This window comes from Urocitellus parryii, chromosome 13 (genome assembly GCF_045843805.1).
Source record: "Urocitellus parryii isolate mUroPar1 chromosome 13, mUroPar1.hap1, whole genome shotgun sequence".
Lineage (NCBI taxonomy): Eukaryota > Metazoa > Chordata > Mammalia > Rodentia > Sciuridae > Urocitellus > Urocitellus parryii.
Window position 1 is genome coordinate 56,499,858 of NC_135543.1, and position 20,009 is coordinate 56,519,866.

The window sequence follows — 20,009 nt, forward strand, 5'->3', positions numbered from 1 at the left end:
TGAATCTGGTTCCTCAGCTTAGGTGTCCATCAGCAGATGAATGAGTAAAGAAAATATGGTATAGATAAACCATGGAGCTCTGTTCGGCCATAAAGAGAAATTAAATTATGTTATTTGCAGGAAAATTAATGGAACTTGAGAACATATGTTAAGCAAATATGCCAAAATTAGAAGATCAAGTGTTTTCTCTCAGCTGTAGAAGCCAGAAAGGGCAAAGGAAAAGAAAGGTGGGGAGGGGGGTGTTTCATGAAAATTGATGGGAGATAGGAGAGTAGAGGAAAGGAGCCAGGGAGGAAAGGGAAAGGGAATATAATGGGGAATGGTATTGCCAAATTTATTGTGATATTCTGTGCATGTAAGAATATGTAATAACAAATCCTTCCATTATATACAGCTAAATTGAACCAATAAAAAATATGAGGGATAAATATGGTTCCTCTTCTACTTTCTTAAGAGAAAAATATTTGTGACTCAGTCACATTTTATGACCATTCAATCTTTATAACTGAGTTTGAATTTACTACTGAAATTGTAAATTTTGTCTCTTCTAATAAAAATGGTTTTGGTTCAAGAGTTTGAACTGACTTAAAGGAGCCAATTAAACAGTGATTTAAAAATACGTTTTTTTGGTTATTTACTCACATTGAAGTTCATACCTCTATAATATTTTCCTTTTGTAATGACAGTATTATTTTGAAAAAGGGAAATCTTTAGTCAGACCTCAAAGTATACTTTAATATCTAAAGACTCAAACCAACTACTATGTATGACTATAAAGCTCTAATTAAAGAATAAATAAAGATTCTGTGATACAAATTTGAGAGTGGCTTCACTTTCAATCAGCCTGCTGTGAATTGGCATATGATTTCCAGGTCTAAGCAATATTTTTTCTCTAAATTAATTAGAAGCTACTAAATCTATCAATAATAATAAAGATCTTCACAGTCTAAAACACATGGTAATGTGAGGTGTCACCCCCAGCCTTGTCAACAGGCAGAATCAGTCTCCTCCTTCAGGATATTCTAGGAAGGAAATTTCTAATATTAAAATAATTACTCAGCTTTATACATTACATACGTTCTTGAACCTAACTTTTCAGATAAACCTCATGATAACAGGGAATTTAGTTTTAAATTCAAGCTTTGTCACTAGGTAGTTATGTGACCATCACAAATTTACTATCTCTGAGTTGTGGCTTTTTCCTCTTTCCAAACCCAGGATATAATGGTTTACTTAATCTCTTAAAGTTGTGTCAGTATCATGTGTATTTTTTACTCACTGGGGACCCACAGTCAGCAATTGTTGGCTCTCTTCTCTAGGGGCTAGCAGTTTAGGTGGGAGACAGATCAAGATGTGATCTGGTCTCCTCTAGTAGGGATGAGGGCCAGGAGCAGTGAGAGAGCAGGGGTTGTCAATACAGAGGAAGGTCAGCTTAGGCTTGGAGAGGAGGTAACTCAGCCAAAAAGCTGAATCTCACAGATGGATGTTGTTCAGGGAAGGCATGTGATATGGAGTGTGTGTGATTTGTGGTCAGGGAGGTTAGTTATGTGACAGGGAATTAAAAAGGCAGCTGAGGACTGCGCAGGTGAGCCTGACCCGGGAACGAGAGATGTTGTATAATCAGAGAGGAGAGGATGGAAGGAGAGGATGGAAGGAGAGGCAAGAGAGACTGAGCTAGTCTGGACGGCCTTGCACTTCATACTGAGGATTGGCCTCAAGGGGGGATTTGATAATGAACAAGTAAAGAAGGACTGCAGTTGCTCAGAAGAGTTTGAGAGGGCCTGGGGCACTGGGAAAGCAAATGGGAGAGTGGCAGGAGGATAGGCCTAAGGAAAAGGTTCTCTTCCTTGGGCTCAGTTAAGACATCTCTAACCTTCAGGGCATGAATGGAGGGGGTCTTGTACTTGCCATGTTTCAATTTTCATTAGAAATAGGATTTAGAGAAATCAAAAATACTTAATCCTTTGTAGAAGAAGAAAAGAGTCTATAGTGACTAATCAAAGCAATTAATGACAATAACACTGTTTAAAGTCTCATTAAAGGAAATACTAAAACACTAGAAATTGAAAAATGAGCTTAGCAGGGAATCTGATAATTTATTAGAAATATCTAATTATATGATGTTAAATCTGTTTTTATAAGCCCTACAAATGTGTGACTTTATTAGTCCTTCTTCAGAAGAACCATCTGGATCTTTCTCTTGTGCTTCTCTCTGTCTTCCTGGCACTATGTCACTCTCACCCCTTCACCCAGAGCCTGTGCTGGCCACTTGTGAGATTATTATATGATTGGGGGTGTCTGCAATGCCTGCTGAATAAAGATAAGTCTTTGTTTACTGAAAGCCAGAGTATGAAATGCTTCTCTGAGCTTGGAAAGGAAGGCCAGCAGTCTGCTTAGCTGATGACTTGGGCTAATTCTTGCCTAGAGCCAGGGAAGACCCAAGTTTTAATCATACTGCTTAAAGTTCCTGCCATCCCCAATGGAACCCATGTTCATCACTAAAAAGATGTATGTCTAAGGTTGGACCTACAGATTACATGAATAAGTGACATTTATAGTCGAAGTTATAAATTACCTATGGCCGCCTTCCCAAAGGGAGGGTAGAGTCAGGTTCTCCATTCCCCTCAGTCTGACCCAACTGCCCAGAAGCCATTCCTCAGGGTGGAGGGAAGGAGAAATAAAAGTTGGTCACATTTTCCATTGGCAGTTCAGGAGGTTACAGGCTGGTTCTCCCCCCATGTATCTGGACCTTTTCTAAATGTTAACAATGAAAGAAATTAGAAATAGCTTCAATTATAAACCCTGAGCACCTGGACAGTGTATTGTCTCAGTTATGAATCTTATAACCTAATACTATTGGCTCTTGGGAACTGCTGGATCTTAATCACAACTGTTGCTTTCAAGAAGTTGAAGGGAGGTATTTCTAGGAGTGTTCCAATAAGACTGAGAGCTTTTGGGAGAAAATTATCTTGATAATTTTGACAAAGACTAAAAGACTTGACTATAGTTGCTTCACTTTCACTTTTTTAAAGAGTCAGAATCTTTACTCATATATACATGTATATATGAGTGAAGATTCCAAGTTTGTAGAGGCTGATAAGATCATAGGGAAGAGATAGTGACAGCTAGTGTGATAGGCTTAGAGTCCTAGACTTGCAGAGCTGGAGTGACCCATGGGCACACCCTGCTTTCCACTTCTCATGGCCTTTCTGGATCCTGATTTTATTTTAGGGGAGGAGGCATAGCTATGTAATGAACTCCGCTTTTTATCATTAGCAGAGCATTTGGTCAATCACCTCTTATAAATATGCACAATGTGATCATTTCTTTTTTAAATATTTTTTTTTGTAGTTGTGGACAATTTTTGTTTTTGTGTGGTGCTGAGGATTGAACCGAGTGGCTCAGATATGCAAGGCAAGCGCTTTGCCATTGACCTACAGCCCTAGACCCAGTAATCATTTCTTATGAGCACACTAAAGTATACCAAAATATGCCTTCACAGTTTCATCCCCAACTATGTTATATGTTATGCTTGCAATGCTTACTGCATTGGATTTTCAGCTACTTCGTTAAATTAATATTCAGTTCTTCCACCTGTTAGATAATACAGAGACTAGGAAGAGGTGTTTATTTTTCCTTATATCTTCGTGATCCTTTTGTGTTGTCCTTAGATATATGTCCAGTTCTTACATTTCTTTATTTATACCTACTGAGTGTTGCCCTGTCCAGTAATAGCAAATTTTCTCCTCAGTAAGACATGGTAAGACCTCTTTCTGATTACCAGTGTCTACGTTAAATCCTTGCCCTTTACAACATTGGAAAGTGTTACAGGAAAATTTAGGGTTGATCGTTGGCTTTTATTCACTTATTTATTTATCATTCATTCACCAATTGTCTGTAGATCACTATTATGTTAAAATCATTTTGCTAGGACTATGATAAATGTTGTCTAGAAATGTCCAGGCTACTTCACAACCTGTGCCAGAAGGAGGGACTCTCTGCAAGGGATCCAAGAGTATCTTCCTAAGAATGTGATACAAGAAACTGAGACTGATGGGGAAGTCATAAGTGACAGGCAAGAGGCCCATAGGGTTCATTAATGAATTGAAAGGTGCTGTAGATTCATTAGGTAGAAGAGCAACTTACAGAAAAATCTAAAGATACATAAGTAGTGGTCATCCTAGTTGATAAGATTGAAAACTCTCACAGGAGGTTTGGCCAGCACTGAGGAGCATTAATTAGATTTATGGACTTAATGTTCAGGGTGACTATTTTCCTAGGCTAAACAGTTCAGAAAATGTATGTAAATATAATAGGAAATGCAGAAGGATTATACTATGAGTTTTATAATTTTGTTTCTGAATATTATTCAGTACCTCCAGCCTAATTAAGTGTGCAATGGATGTTTATTGAATTGGACCTCAACCTTTTTCACCTGAAAAGTTTTACAGGACAAGAAGACACCCAAGACCTGTGTTTAACTAGTTTGATTATCAGGAACAGAATTTTGAACTTATATTCTTATGCCTAGATAAAAGTTAAATGTCATGACCCTACCATAGATTTCAGAAGCATAAAAGAATACCCTGACATTACCCTAGAATCGACCAATTATTTATTTATTGTAATAAGAAAAGAAATTCAGAAAGATTGCTTCAAATAAGACATGGCCATACTTCAGACTCCATCTGGAAGGTCACCGTGATGCCTCCTTTGAATACTTTTCTAGCTTTTCATCTCTTAGGATCTGCAAGAACAGCTCCCCACATCCTTTTCATTCCATCTCCACCCTCAGTCATTGCGTTGGTCCATACTAATATTTTTCTTAGATCTCCTAGCCATGCCCCACATTGGCTATAGGAGCTTTTATTTTCCTGATTTACAACCCATCCCAGCCTTGTTGCCCTTAACATAAATCTAAACTTCCTTTAACATGCAAGGTCTCCAACTTTAAGCACTTTGGGGGGCAGCCCCCTACAAGCCAACCTCCAGCTTGAAACTATATAAATAGTTTTGTCCTACCTTAGCCTATAGGGCTATGTTCCAAGCCTGCCGTGGATGCCTGAGACCACGTATAACATTGAATGCTATGTGATTGTTTTTCCCTATACATACATGTCTGTGGTATAATTTGATTTATAAATGAAGTACAGTAAGAGATTAATAACAGGTAATAAAGTGGACCAATTACAACAATATGCCTTAATAAAATTGCCAGCATTACTACTGTTGTACATGGGAGCCCTTATTAGTGTTTCTTGGTCACAAGCTCTGAGATGCTACAACAGTCAATCTGATAACTAAGACAGTTTCTGAGTGACTAAGGGTTGGGTAGCATATATAATATGGACACACTGACAAAGGATGGTTCACATCCTGAGTAATGTGCAACATTTCATCTTACTACTCAGAACAACATGTAATTTGAAACTTACAAATTGTTTATTTCTGGAATTTTCCATTTAATATTTTCATATTGCTGGTAAATGAAATCACAGAAAGTGAAACTGCACATGAGGGGGACTACTATGTACATTTAGTAATAAGAATATTCTGGAACCAGTTGTGACACATGCCTGAAATCACATCATATTGGAAAGATGAGGCAGGAGGATCCCAAATTTGAGGTCAGCCTTGGAAACTGAGGGAGAGCTTGTCTCAAAATGAACAAATAAAAAGAGCTGGTATAGCTCAGTGGTAGAGCACCCCTGGGATGAATCGTCAGTATTGAAAAAAAAAATGCTAGGTTTCTCTAAACCATTTTGATTATTTTGAACTGGAATCCTCCCTTTTCTCTCTCCTCTGCTGCCTCCTGCCCCCAACACACACATGTCACACTCTCCCTCCTCTGTCTGTTTCTCTCTCACTCATTCACTTCTACTACACTCATATTTTGGCCCAGATGACTGCTTTCTTGGGCCTTCCCTGGCCTCCTAGCCTGTCCATGTTCTCCTTTCTCCCAGTCCAACTCACCCTAGACTTAACACATTGGTTAGGGATGTTGGCCCTGCTGAGCCAGCTCCTTCAGGACAAGGACTTCCCTCTGTGATTTTATTTCTGTATTTCCAATCCTGGTTCTCTGCCAAGACCTCAATAGTACTTTTTGTTTGTTTTATTTTTTTAATAAAAACAATAAAACTCTAGAAGGCTATTTAATAGGGAAAAATAGGACTTGATTTGCATATGGGACAGATCACTGAGGCAGAGACTCAGTAAATGGGCCTCTGTGGCTTCCAGATGTATAGTGGGTTGTTTTCAAATGGATACTTCCCATCTTATTCCAAGTCAGGGGCTTTGGGTGGGAGGCAGCTGACTGTGATCAAGAGTATTGTCCCTTGAGTTCTCTCCAAATTATCCCAGTTTCATTTACAGTAAGTGAAGTCCAGTCTCTCAGATGAAGCAGTTCATTCAACTAAGTGTCTTAGAAATGTGGCATCACACCTTCAACGAACACTTTGGGCCTGTTCCTCACCATGTCTTTGACTAATTGTGTGCCCTGGGTCACCCTGAAAACTCTCTTGAGTCTGATTGTGTATTTGTAAAATTTTGCATCAAATACATATCCTCCAATCACAGCATGGTCAGAAGGATTAATGTAGGTGGAAATTCTTTGCAATATGATGTTGTAAGAGAGTTGAACTGTAATATCATGATTTGCCTTCAAAACATGTTGACTAGATTACTGATCAGTGTCTATTTCTTCCTTTTATTAATATGCTTAGAATTTCTAAGCATTGCCTGTTGCCATTAATATTATTCATTCATTCTGTGAAATCATCAGATTTGTAGAAGACCTGTTGTTCCGTCCAAACACCCTGGCCATAAGAGGAGCATTATTAGTTGGAGAAGTTACAAACTACAGCTCTTTTCAGCAAAGGAAGATGCAAAGATCTTAAGAACCTTTAAAAAAAATGCAACCATAGCATGGAGTTGGACAGTCCTGGCTTCAAATCTTGTCTCTTATTGCCTGTGAACTTGGGGCTGTTTGTGCAACTTTTCAAGATTCATTATCCTCATTAATTAGAGGCAAGGAATAATAATATGTACAGGAAAGGGCAGCAGGAGAATCATTGACATGTACCCAGCCAGGACAGCCTCTAATACCGCTGGAGTCTGTTCAGTCTTTTTTTAAAAAAAAAAAAAAAGAGAGAGAAAGAGAATTTTTTAATATTTATTTTTTAGTTTTCGGCAGACACAACATCTTTGTTTGTATGTGGTGCTGAGGATCGAACCCCGGCCACATGCATGCCAGGCGAGCGCGCTACCGCTTGAGCCACATCCCCAGCCCGTTTGTTCAGTCTTAGTGTGAATGCTATCCTGTCTAGTAATGATAAGTGTAATGTGTAGATAAAATGGTAACCCCTTTATCTTGCCCGTGTCTTGGGACACCTTCTGGGTTCTAGTTTAATTTTTCCTGAATCTCAATTATGTTCTTCTTAGCAGTTTGTGATAGATAAGTAATAATTATGATAATACAAAATGAATCATAATTGTTACTTAGGGTGGGGAGCTAGGGCATGCCAGGCCTCTGCTTGCTCCTTTATGTAGTGATTTTTAGTCATCCAGAGTAGCCTTCCTCTTTATATGCCAGCAGAAGAACTTAGGCAATTAAAGGAACTGAGGTTGGGGAAGTTAAGAGATTGGCCCACTCTTACCCCAAAGCCAGGAGCTTTCTGAGAAACACTGAGTCCTGTACTCAGATCCACAAGCCTCATAACTCCCAGGACCCTGCCTCCTCCTCCAAAATGGATCCTTCTCTTCTCTGGTTCTGGTGTCTACACTACCCTTTCTTGGTCAGGAGACCTCTTCCCTGCTGATTCTTTGGAACCAATATGGTCACAACTTCTTTAGAAAAGAAGGACTTTACTGTGAGTTAATATCTTTCCTATCTTTTCTAATATTTAGAAACCACATTGTACCTTTGCTTCTAGATTACGATCATTGGAATCCTTAGGGTTTATCCTTGTGGTTTAATTCTTAGCAGCATCAAGAGTTTTCTTCATTGTTATATTTAAGCTGTTTTTTTTTTTTTTTTGGTGGTGGTGGTGGTTGTCCCCCTCCTCCCCCTCCTCCCCCTCCTCCCTCTCCTCTTCCTCCCCTCCTCCCCCTCCTCCCCCTCCTCCCCCCTCCTCCCCCTCCCCCTTCCCCTCTCATCCTTCCTCCTCCTCCCCCTCCTCCCTCTCCTCCTCCCCCTCCTCCCTCTCCTCCCCCTCCCCTCCTCCCCCTCCTCCCCCTCCTCCCCCTCCTCCCCCTCCTCCCCCTCCTCCCCTCCTCCCCCTCCTCCCCCTCCTCCCCTCCTCCCCCTCCTCCCCCCTCCTCCCCCTCCCCCTTCCCCTCTCATCCTTCCTCCTCCTCCTCCTCCTCCTCCTCCTCCTCCTCTTCCTCCTCCTCCTCCTCAGTGCCAACACAACTTCCTAAGTATTTAGGCACTAATTTTGAGACAAAATTGATTTTGGGGGGATTGGATTATTTTAATCAAACTTTTCAGTCCTTCATTGTTGGTATTGATGTTCTTTTTTCCTTTAACCATTTTTAATTGTCTTCAGAAGATCAAGAAAGAAAGTACCAGTTCTTTTGAGACGCTTTAAAGTAGCTTTTTAATTAGTGCTTTTTAGTTATTGAAGAAATTTGCACCATATGAGCATCTTAAACAATTTGGGCTAAATGCTCTTCTGTCCCACTTCTGAATCCTTATAGAAAGGTTTCAACCTTTGCTAAAATTGTTTCAGGAACGTAACTCTAATTTCTAACCTAAAAAATTTTCTTTTTGCATTAGGGTATAGTCAGAAAGATTAAAATGACACTCAGTGGTAAAACTTTAGTTTTTATATCTGGCATTACCTTGTTTCATTATTACTGTGGCTGACTTGCCCCAGTAAGTTAACAGAAAGTGCCAAACCCCCCTGACATCTTCATCTTCCTCCACCTCTTTTAGGTAAGTTTTATGTTTAAAAAAGTAAGACTCTGGATTTTTTACTGCCAAGAAACAAAGATCATTTTTATTAATGTTGCTTCTTGGATGACAGTGTCAGTCATCTCTGAAAATTCATTTTGGAAATGAAGTTTGTTCCTCAAGCACTCTTAGAAAGGAGCTGTAAAAATGGCAGGGGAAAGATAATAATAATAATAGAGTAGAGATATTAGAGCATTTATACAAGGCACCTTAATTTAACTTCCCTCAAACTCCATTTCAAACTTGCTTTTGTGCATGAAAATATGCTGCATAACTTTCCTTCCCCTATTTCTCTCTCTCTCTTTTTTTTTCACAGTCTCCTCTGAAGGGTTCTGTGCATTAGATCAGAGCTCCAGTTCTATAACCAGGGCTTCCTGACCAGGTGCACTGGTGAGCCCAGGCCCCATATTGGGGTCAGCAGCCCAGGGCTCCTGTCGGGGAGGTGGGAAGACAGGCCATGTGGAAGCCCCATATTAATCTTGGGGCCAAATTCTTGCATGGTCCCTCCAGTCCCAATATTAATATAATATTTTGATGTGTCCTTAGTGATGAAAATGGATATGCAATTAAATATCAAAATTGAGGAATTACAGATCTTGTAATGTGAGGAGGGATTACAGAGGTAGAAAGAGTAGTTACAAATTTTCCTTCAACTATTTAGAGAAGGGATCTGACATAAAGACCATCCAAAACCGTCAAGTTTATTTCCCTACCCACCCCAAATACTTCGATGCCTGTATTTCACCTCAGGCTCGTGGGTGGCTTTGGGATGCAAAACTGTTCTTTGAGGAGCTGGACAGTATGGATATTGAGGGAAGAAAACTCTTCCTCTTAGAGTTACTCAGGGTAAGTCAGAGTGGGGAACTCTTGGGGAATGCCACCAATTGGACTCAGCCATTGCCTTCCATCAGCTGTGTTACTGACAAAGGGCTCTTGAAAATGACTTAAGTAAAGGGACATATGTTAGGAATCTGAAGTCACTAACTATTTTGTTCATTGCTATGGTGTTTGGGGTTTTTGTTTCTGGAGACAGAGTCTTGCTATGGTTGCCCCAGCTGGTCTTGAACTCTTGGGCTCAAGCAATCCTCCTGCTGCAGCCTCCTGCATTGCTAGGAATGCACCTGTGCTTCATGGTGCTCTGCTGTGTTCTGTTATGTTTTCAATTTGAGGAGAACACTGGTGATGTGGGCAGTACAGAATCAGCTTCCAGGTGTCATCAGCATGTGACAGTGATTGGGTACTAGGTCCCAGCCAGATGTTCCCAGTGTAGTAGATGCTGAAGAAATTTTTATGTAGATTGTCACTCCCTGTGGGTCCTGTAACTTTGTGCTTTGTACAAACCCTTCCTGGCTCCTTGTCACAATAGTTCTCCATTGGTGTGAGGTATTTCTAACATTCTTCCAATGGGCTTCTCAAGAACAGAGGCAGGCTGTGCCTGATACCTCTTTTTATTTTTCCCCTGTGCCTGGCACAAGGCCTGATATGTGGTGGGTACCTTGGAAAGACAGGATGGAGAAAACAAGAAGATCATTTTATTCTAATTTATTGATGTCACAATTTGTCCCATCTTATACTGGGAGTCATACAGCATAAGAGCTTGACAGACCCAGACTCTCCATGGCAGCTGATGACTTATTGGCACCTCTGGCAACTGGCATCTGTGGATGGTGGATCTCACTTCAGTGCTCCCTCAGTGGCGTTCCTGTTGGGTGCACCTATTCTTTTGATGGTCACATCTGTTTTCTAGCTCACCTGACCTGCAACAGTAAAGCTTTTTCTGCAATGGATAGAAAGCAAGCATACAGGAGCAAAGATACAAGTTGATACATACCAAGGAGTGGGATAACTGGGTCAAATGGTTATTGAGGGTGGTTCTATTCCTAGTTTTTTAAGGGCTTTCTAGAGTAGTTGCACCAACTTGCAATCCTACCAGCAATGTACGAGTGTACCCTATTCCCCACATCCTTGCCAACATTTATTGTTACTTATATTCTTGATAATTACCATTCTGACTGGAATAAAGAATAATCAGACAAAGGAAAATGAAGGGAAGGGAGAAGGGTTAGGAAAAAGAAAGAGTGGAATGAATCCCAAATAATTTTCCTATGTACGTATTTAAGTACACCATAGTGAATTTTATCATCATTGTAGAATGAACTCCTAACTAGACAAACATATTCTGTGCTTGTACAATTATATCAAAATGAAATCTATTGTCATGTATAACTAAAAAGAACCAAAAAAAAGATACAAGTTGAATATCCCATATCCAAAATACTTAGCACCCTAATATTTCAGATTTTGGATTTTGTTACATTTAGGAATATTTATATAGACTTTGTTAGTTGAGCATCTCTAATCCAATAATCCAAAATATTCCACAATCTAGAACTTTCTGAAAGGATTCTTATATTAAGGATGTCCTTAATCTTTATTTGGTATGGTTTTGATTTTATTGATTTTATTCTATTTCTATTTTCATTCCAATCATTAGGGCTAATAATGGGAAAATACTTTTATATTAGTAACTGACCTTAAACTATAATTTTCATAAACATGTTTGTTATGAAATTATATGGTTAAATTATGATAAACAGGTGAAATAGGAAGTGCAGAGGATAATGTCTTCATTGTTCAAAGCAGGAGAAATCCTTCTTAAAGATGTTCTATCTAGGACTAATTTACTCAAAATGTAGTGCGTGTTGTGAAGATTAATGACAGGTAGTGGCCTTTTGCAGAGCTTCTCAGCCTGAGTCTAATGTGCTGGTTCCCCCACCACTACCTCAAACCTCTATAACTATAGGATTTTTTTTCCTGCCCTTTGTTCACAATATGGGACTGTAATTGAGTTCATATTTCTCACCCAACCTTTCAGCTGTAATTAATATTTCATTATAGCAGATTTTATCACTAACTAGCAGAGCAGCAGGGTATTAAACTGCATGCTTGCATGTGCACACGTGCACACGTACACACATCCAGAACAGTAGCGAGTTACTGATGCCAGAAAAGCTCCTTGTTATGAGTTATGGCTGAGAGAACATAAAATATGCTTGTGGTGGTCTGAAACCCTTCCACAGCAGTTTATGGCCAGCCTTAGGATCACAGCTGGACAAAGAGAAATTAAAGTTGCTCATATAAACTCTTCAACCCCACAGGTCTGTTCACGCTGGCAATGTGTTACCAAAGTCTGTGTAACACTAGTTACCAGTTTTCATTCATAATTTAATGACCAGGGCATTGTTAGGTCAGCTGCTCTCAGCACCAGTGCTTCATGCAGACTAAGGGATCCTAGCCATGATGACAGCATATTAAATTCTTATCTGATTTTAAACTAGTGACATACTTCTTAAAACTTAGTTAAATATTGCCAGGTTGTTTGGTGTATTTGAGTACCATTTTAGTAAGTGTTGACAGATTTAGGAAAGGGCTACATCTGAACAATAAACAGCAAGCAGAAATTCTGTGTGGTTACATGGTGAGACACTTTAGTTATATGTTTAATTTACATGTAATTAATATTTTGATTTTCTCATGTCTCCAACAAATTAGTCTTCAGAAAGATTATCAGTACTCATTTCTCTTCTTTTTAATACATCATAGGATATATGGATTGATTCAAAAAATTGCAAAATAAGACATAAGTCATTTTTAGTCCCCATGAAATGAGCAATATTAAAAGTCCCTGAAATGTGTTGGGGTTGTGGCTCAGCAGTAGAGTACTCACCTAGCACATGCCAGGCCCTGGGTTCAATCCTCAGCACTACATAAAAATAAATTAAATAAATGTATTGTGTCCAACTACAACTAAAAAATAAATATTTTTTGAAAATCCCTGAAATGATGATAAGTGAATATTGTAAGTGAATAGGAAAAGCAGCAATGGAAGAATCATTACATTTCTCCTTGTCCCTTCTTCTGTTAATCAGTTTGGTAATCCTCTAATATTTTATGCTAATAAGAAATAGAATAAATGGATAAGAAATATGAACTTAACTAATGTTTTTATCTTGCAAGGAATTAGAAAAATATCTTAATATTTTCAGTTCTACTTCCTCTCAAAGAGGCTTCCTCTCAAAGACCTCAAAGTCAGGAAAAAACTGAAAACATTTTATCACATTTGAACTTTCAAGTTTAAAAAAGTACATGAAAGATGTTCAGATGTTCTTTCTAGGTTATACTTCATGTGCTGTTCTATATAAATGCAGATTTCTTATTCTCCTTGTAAAGGCCTTAGAGTTTTGTTGTAGAAAAGCCTAGCATAAATTAAACTTTAAATTAAATTTCATTCCATTGGCAAGTTCTGATAGAAGTAATGTTACATTTTTGGCAGATTCATCTTTACTATGGGTTGTACTTTAATATTGCAAAAGCAGTAGGAAGATATATGTTACTTTAAATTCCAGAATATTGTTAGACTAGCATTAGAAATGGTGCAATTTTAATAAACAAAAGGAGCCTTAGTAATATATTAAAGGGATAATAGAATTTTAATTCAGCTCACTAAGCTAGAAACTTCTGATCAGCTTTCTATCTTTGAGAATTTGCTTTTTTTTATATATTTTTAGAAAAACCAGACAGTAAGATTTTGAAAGCTAGTTTTGAGATTATGATTGTGATGGGAAGATTTTATGAAATTGATTAGTGAAATGGTGTAATTATTTGTACAGATGAAAAACACACTAGTCATACAGTTCAGTCAAGGTACCATTGACCTGGGTGCTAATAACATGCTAATTTCCATCAGGGAGACAGCAATGTATGGCAGTTGGGCAGCAGAGAGGATTTAGCTATTTTTCATTAGCACTTGGACTTTGATAAAGGCGAATAGAAAAGAGCTGCTTGACCTTTCAGTGCTTAAATTATTAAAGAGCAAATAGATTTGAGGTCTGGATGCTTGCAAATCTAATTTGTCTTGTGGAGCAAGGATGAAAAGACATTTGGGGTTTGAAATTGCTCCAGTCAACCTAGTTCTTTCTTTAATATATCTGGAGATGAGTAGATGGTAACCATTTAAAAAGTAATATGTCTGGAGTAGAGTGTATAATATAACTAATACCAGCTGGCAAAAAGGGAGGCCCATTAAATGATCATTTCATTCTCTGATTGTCACCTAATTCTCATTAAATTGCTTCTGAGGAAAAAAAAAACTTCTTCATCCATATTCTCTTAAATGGTACATAAGTTACAGAAGAAAATTTTGTTTCATTAAGAAATGTCTCATTAGGGAACAATAGATTGTATAGTTTGAATTACATTCAGGCATTACCTGGCATAGATTAGGCACTCAAAAATATTTATTAAATTAATAAATAAGTGAACACACACATCACACATAGTAGCAAGATTGGAGAAGAGAGGAATGAGAAGTGAGAGATGGAGTGAGAGAAGGGGTAGAGGAGTGAGAGATGCAGCCTTTGATTTCCATTTGTTGTGGGTCATTCAGGACAAAATTAAATTCTGACCGGCACCCTCTTATCTCAAAACTTTGTTCTTTTAGCTCTTGTATTCAGGAAATAACTAAAGAATAGATTTAATGTTAAATTTTAGTAATGCAAACACACTTGTAAAAAGCAGTTGGCTTCCCCCTTACCAGCACATATAATGTGTAATGTACCCCCCAAACAAAATAGACATGACTTTTGGATTATATTATGATTTCAAATATATGCGCTTCATGGCTCACTTCATTCCAAGAATCACGAGAAACAAAAATAAATAAATCACTATCCAAAGTACATGTATGAAATCACAAATTGGGTGTCAACCTACTTTATATAAAAACAGAGATATGAAAAATTGTGGTATATATGTGTAGTAAGAATTATAATGCAAAAAACCAAGTTATGTATAAAGACATGAATTGGTGTGAACATACTTTATACAAAGATATGAAAAATTGTGGTCTATATGTGTAATAAGAATTGTAATACATTCTTCTGTAGTGTATTTAAAAAAATAAAATCAATTAAAAAAATCCGAAAAAAAAAAGAAAAGAAATGAATAAATCGTAGCCCTTGTCCCCTAGAAGCTTACAAGACTTTTGAAAATAATGATAAAATGATACCAATGTCTATCAGTCTTCACCAAAAAAACATGTTTTTGTGAGTTTGGAGCGGAGTAAGAACATCTCAAAGCGAGGAAATGATTGGAAGCCACTGGAAGAGGGGTCAAGGAGGGTCTCTGCATTTTATGAGAGTGGTTTCCTGCTGAGATTGTCCAAGTGTCCATCTTTCTGGGGAGAACAGCATTTCAAAAGCACACTTGAGCCCAGCCAAAGGGGAAGAAGAAAGATGCAGAGGTTTGTGTCCACATTCTGGGGCTTGAAAAGTCCAAAAGTAGCTGTGTTGATTTTTAGAATCAGAGGGTGCCCTTGCATGGTGGGAAAAGTGAAGAGATTCCAGAAGGTGCAGTCACTGGCACTCTAGAAATATATCCTTCCCTGAAAGTGATTTATACCACAGATGCATATCGCAGAAGGGAATGAGGTCAAAGGTAACATTACCATCTATAGTTCCCTTGAAATCATAAAAGTGAAAGACTCTTTACACAAAACTCAAAATGAAGTGATTATGGAAAGTAGAGATCAGCTTATATATCGGTTGCATCTGCAGGGTATTCCACTGAAGGCAGACGGCTCACATCAGTGCCTTAAATAGTACTTGTGAAGAAGGAAAGCATCACCTGGCCCAGTTATTTAGAACATGATGTGAACTGGGCTCCCCTTCCATTTCAGTAGAATAGCACTTCACCTCAGGACCTTGATCTTCACCTCAGTAAACTGGAAAAAATAAAAGTTACATGTACATGGCCTGGTGCTAGACAGAATAATTTCTGATTTTTTTTTTTTGTCTTCATGTTATCTTTATTTTTCTGCATTGTCTTGCATAGGGGTATCTGGAAAGTTGTTTTTAAATAGAAATTTTGAAAATCATGTAGCAAATGAATGGAGAAACTGACTCTTTGAAGGAAGCTATTGTTAAAAATTATTTTATCAAATTGGAAATTTCTTTGCAAAGCAAGTAATTATTCTTATGGGTTGTTCAGTTTGTGAGAGCAATTCTTATATGGTGAATACAAATTTTGGATTTATAAAATGCACATTAGAGAGCCAACCAGTATTCTCATTTTGTAGGAAAAAATAAGAACCCTCAAAAATCAATTAAAAAACCCAGGTGTTTGCAGAATTAGAGTTAGTGCCTGGACCCATGCACTGACTCATTCATACAAAAGCCATTTCAAGAAAATGTTCATGCTTCTCTGTGCTGTTTTAATGACATTTTGAGTAAATTCCTTCCATAACTGTCATCTGTGATTGTACTACTAAGCAGGTGACATTCTGTTTGTTACTTTGACCTCAACCCTTACTCCTGCTATTATTTTGAGACCTAAAATGCAGATTTGTACTATAGCCCCTCCCCATTCTGCAGCAGATACAATCCAAGACCCCATATGGATGCCTGAAGTCACAGTTAGTACCAAACCCTATATGCACTGTTGTTTTTATACACACATATTTGTATAAAGGTAAATTTATAAATTGGGCACACTAAGGGATTAAGAGCAATAACTAATAAGCATATAGAACTATTATAACAGTAAACCATGGTAATTAAATGAAAGAAGTCTCTATTTTGTTTTTTTGTGATTTATTTTAATTAGGTATATATGTCAGAAAAATGTATTTTGATTCATTGTCTCTTTTTGTATGCTAATAAAACTTTACTTATAGACATTGAAATTTTAATTTCATATGATTTAATGCATCACAAAATACCATTCTGCTTTTTTTTCTTTTATTAAAAGTGTTTTGTTTATTTTTTAAAGGTCTGTCTCTCTTGAAAGAATCAAGACAAATATTAGTATTTTTGGATTGTGGTTGAGTGAAACCACAGAAGACAAAAAAAATTTAATATTTTGGGGTTGAGGGTAACTGAAACCACAGAAAACAAAACCACAGATAAGGGAGGACTACTTACTGTTTTTGCTGCTGTATCAAACTACTCTAAATTTAGCAGCTCAAAACAAACTTTTTATCTTGCCATGATGGTATGGGCCAGCAGAAAGTTGGCTGGACAGCTTCTGCTCAGGGTCTCTCAGCACTTCAGTCATCTGCTGGCTTGGCTGGTGACCTTCTGAGGCCACTCACACACATAGCTGCCAGATATGCTTCCTGTGAGCTTGGAGTCCTTGGGACTGCCAAGCAGTGTCCCCCCCTCTAGCTTGGCAGATTCATGCTGTGGGACCATTTACTTGATTGGCTTCTTCAAGGGCAGGCTCCCAAAGGAACTAAGGTGAAGATGCATTATACATATAGTGACCCTTCTGCCACATTCTGTTGGCTACATGTGAGTCATTAAATATAGTGTAGCCCACCTCTTGAAGGAGAAATGTCAAGGTTTTTGTAAATAAATCTTTAAATTACCACATCTAAGTATTTGTAGATGTAAGAAGTCAAGAAGGATGAGAGAAATCAAAGTCTGCCTTATCTCTTTATGAATCCTTTGTCCTCTATCTGGGAAGAAGCTCTCTAAATACTTTCTTTCATGTTGAGTCTCTTATGCAGGGAAGAATCTACCAGATTTGGTGGAGTCTCTTACATAACTAAACCCAGTAGCAAATCCCTTTTTTCCTTCTTTCTTTCCTTCACTGGTTGAAATGTCAAAATTCACTTTATTCTCACACTGTAAACCTGTTGGACTATCCGTGCGCTGAGAAACCACTGTGATGTTGAATTGTAGTTAGAATTATAAATTGAATGACAAAACTCACTTTTTGATTCATTTTGCACTAAGTGGTTGTACTCAAAAGAGTAAATGTTTGCCTGAATGCAGATTCTGAGTTCACATTAACGAGAGCCATGAAGAAGCCTTCCCCAGGGAAGTGGGGATGGGCTCCCACTCCTAAGCTTCTCTCTTATCATTAATGGTCAGCTGTGCTCAGAAACTTTTGAATGGCACCATTGTTGTAGGGAACCAGTGTAGGAACCAGGGTTCTACTCTTCAGGGGGCACATCATCTTTGCAGTTATTGCTGAATGGCACTTTCTCATCCCTTCTTTATATGTGATTCAGGTAGCTTCTTTCGTGGTTTTCTCTTCTGTGGGAATCCTCCCATGAATTGTGCATGGACCAGATTGGCATTGAAGCCTTTGAGTGGGAAGATCTAGTATCTCAAAACTCACAGCAGCTCTTCTGCTGGTGAGATGGCCCCATACATGTGAGCTCTTACGTAGCCAAAAGGTCCCATCCAACACTGGTCCTATGCCCACCTATATCCTGTTATTCTTTGTGAAGAAGCAAAGACCTAGGAGACAAGACTCCTCCCACTGAAACCTTATACCTACCAATCCTCTTTGAACTGTATGGATATAAATAAAGCAAGCATGGGCTCGGTCTTTGTTAGAGGCTACACCTGACTGGTCAGCTTATCCCTTCACTGCTCCCAGTCTGAAACTGTATTTCTGTGTCCTGTGGTTATTTTGTAGTACTATTTTCTTAGCTTTGATTTCTCAGCCAGCCCATCCCTCTGGAGGGAAACCCTTTCTCTCAACAGGCAGGATGTGTGTGAGACTCTTTCAAGTCACACGGAAGTACAAAGATTGGCTTTTGAAATTTCAGTCCCTCATCTCCGTTTTTCTCATATCATTGCTTTCCACTGACTGAATATGGTCAAAGGCAAAGGAATGTAAGAAAAGATGGGAGCCATAAACATTAATTAAGATAAATCACTGCACGTTTCTTTTGTGATTTGTTAAAACTTCACCTGTGGTCATACTGATGCCACTGAAGAGAATAATGCATTGCCATTCTTACAAACCTACTGTTAATATAATTTCATTATCAAGAAGATTACAAATTATCTTCAGGTCTTTTTGAGAAAAGGATTATGTTAGTGTTCTGCTTACAAACAGCAGTTTCTAAATGTTTTAAATTGTGGTAAGTTTTGTTTCTCTCTGTAAATTATTTAGGGTTATTTTGGGTGAGAGAGTTTTGATTGAGAGTATAAACACTCTCCTTCCCTCTTTTGATGAGCAAGCATCAAGTGAGTGGCCCTCCTGTACCAAGCACTTGACTGTGTTCACTGTGTTCCTTATTTTAGATCTTCTGTGTGGTTCCCTGCAGTTGAAGGCAGAGGGGATCACTTATGATTCTTCCTTTTTTTCCTTTAGTGTCTATCAAATAGTTGTTGAGGAAGAACGTCCTCGAAGAACTAAAAAGACAACAGAGGTCTTGAAGTGCTACCCAGTGCCAATTCACTTCCAGAATGCTTCCATCCTGAACTCACAGTACTACTTTGCTGCAGAATTTCCGGCAGATAGCCTCCAAGCTGCTCAGCCTTTTACTATTGGTGACAACAAGACATACAATGGATACTGGAACACTCCCCTCCTCCCCCATAAAAGCTACCGAATTTATTTCCAAGCTGCTAGTAGAGCCAATGGGGTAAGTTTTATAGATGATTGTTTACCAGTGCTATTTTGGGTTATTAATGTGAACATAGCTTAAGTAAGATGGTAGTAAATAAGTGAAGTCATGCATTTGTATGCTTTTACTTGTTAACAATTTTTCTCCTTTAAAGTTATTTTCATCTAGAGAAATTTATGGCAAGAAATGAATATATTCATATATTCATATTTTTTTGGTTTGGAAAGTCAACAATGATAGTTTTTACTTTCAGATTTTCTTATTACCAAAAGTTGGCTAGACATTTTGCTTAGCTTACTATTTTACAGGAAAACAGTATAGCTACAACACATACATCCAGCTCATTTAAAGTTTTGCGAGTTCTACAACATCTGTCTTTTCAGCATATTCTGAAAATCTGTCCCATTTCTTTAATTCCACAAGACTTTATGCTTCCTATTAGCTATGGCTAAATTAAATGTTTTCTTTTTTTTTCTCTAAGAGAAAACAGATTTAGGAAGACGAGATGGAACAAAATGAAAACTATCATTGAGTCCCACATCTGAATTGTCCTGTTTCTTGTTCAGACCAAACTGAGCTCTGATAAAATTTTTAAGTCTCATTACACAAAAGGAAACATTTTCCAGATTC

At 38.1% G+C, this 20,009-nt stretch overlaps 1 protein-coding gene across 7 annotated transcripts in view; it reads left to right on the plus strand.

Annotated features, from left to right (window-relative positions):
* Nucleotides 1-20,009, plus strand: part of Ptprm (protein tyrosine phosphatase receptor type M) — a 788,264-nt gene that overhangs the window by 489,814 nt on the left and 278,441 nt on the right. For all 7 annotated transcript variants that reach the window (XM_077792334.1, XM_026408885.2, XM_026408886.2 and 4 more), the window contains exon 12: nucleotides 19,124-19,397. In XM_077792334.1, the coding sequence (XP_077648460.1) occupies nucleotides 19,124-19,397 (274 nt within the window). The remainder of the gene's footprint in view (nucleotides 1-19,123; nucleotides 19,398-20,009) is intronic.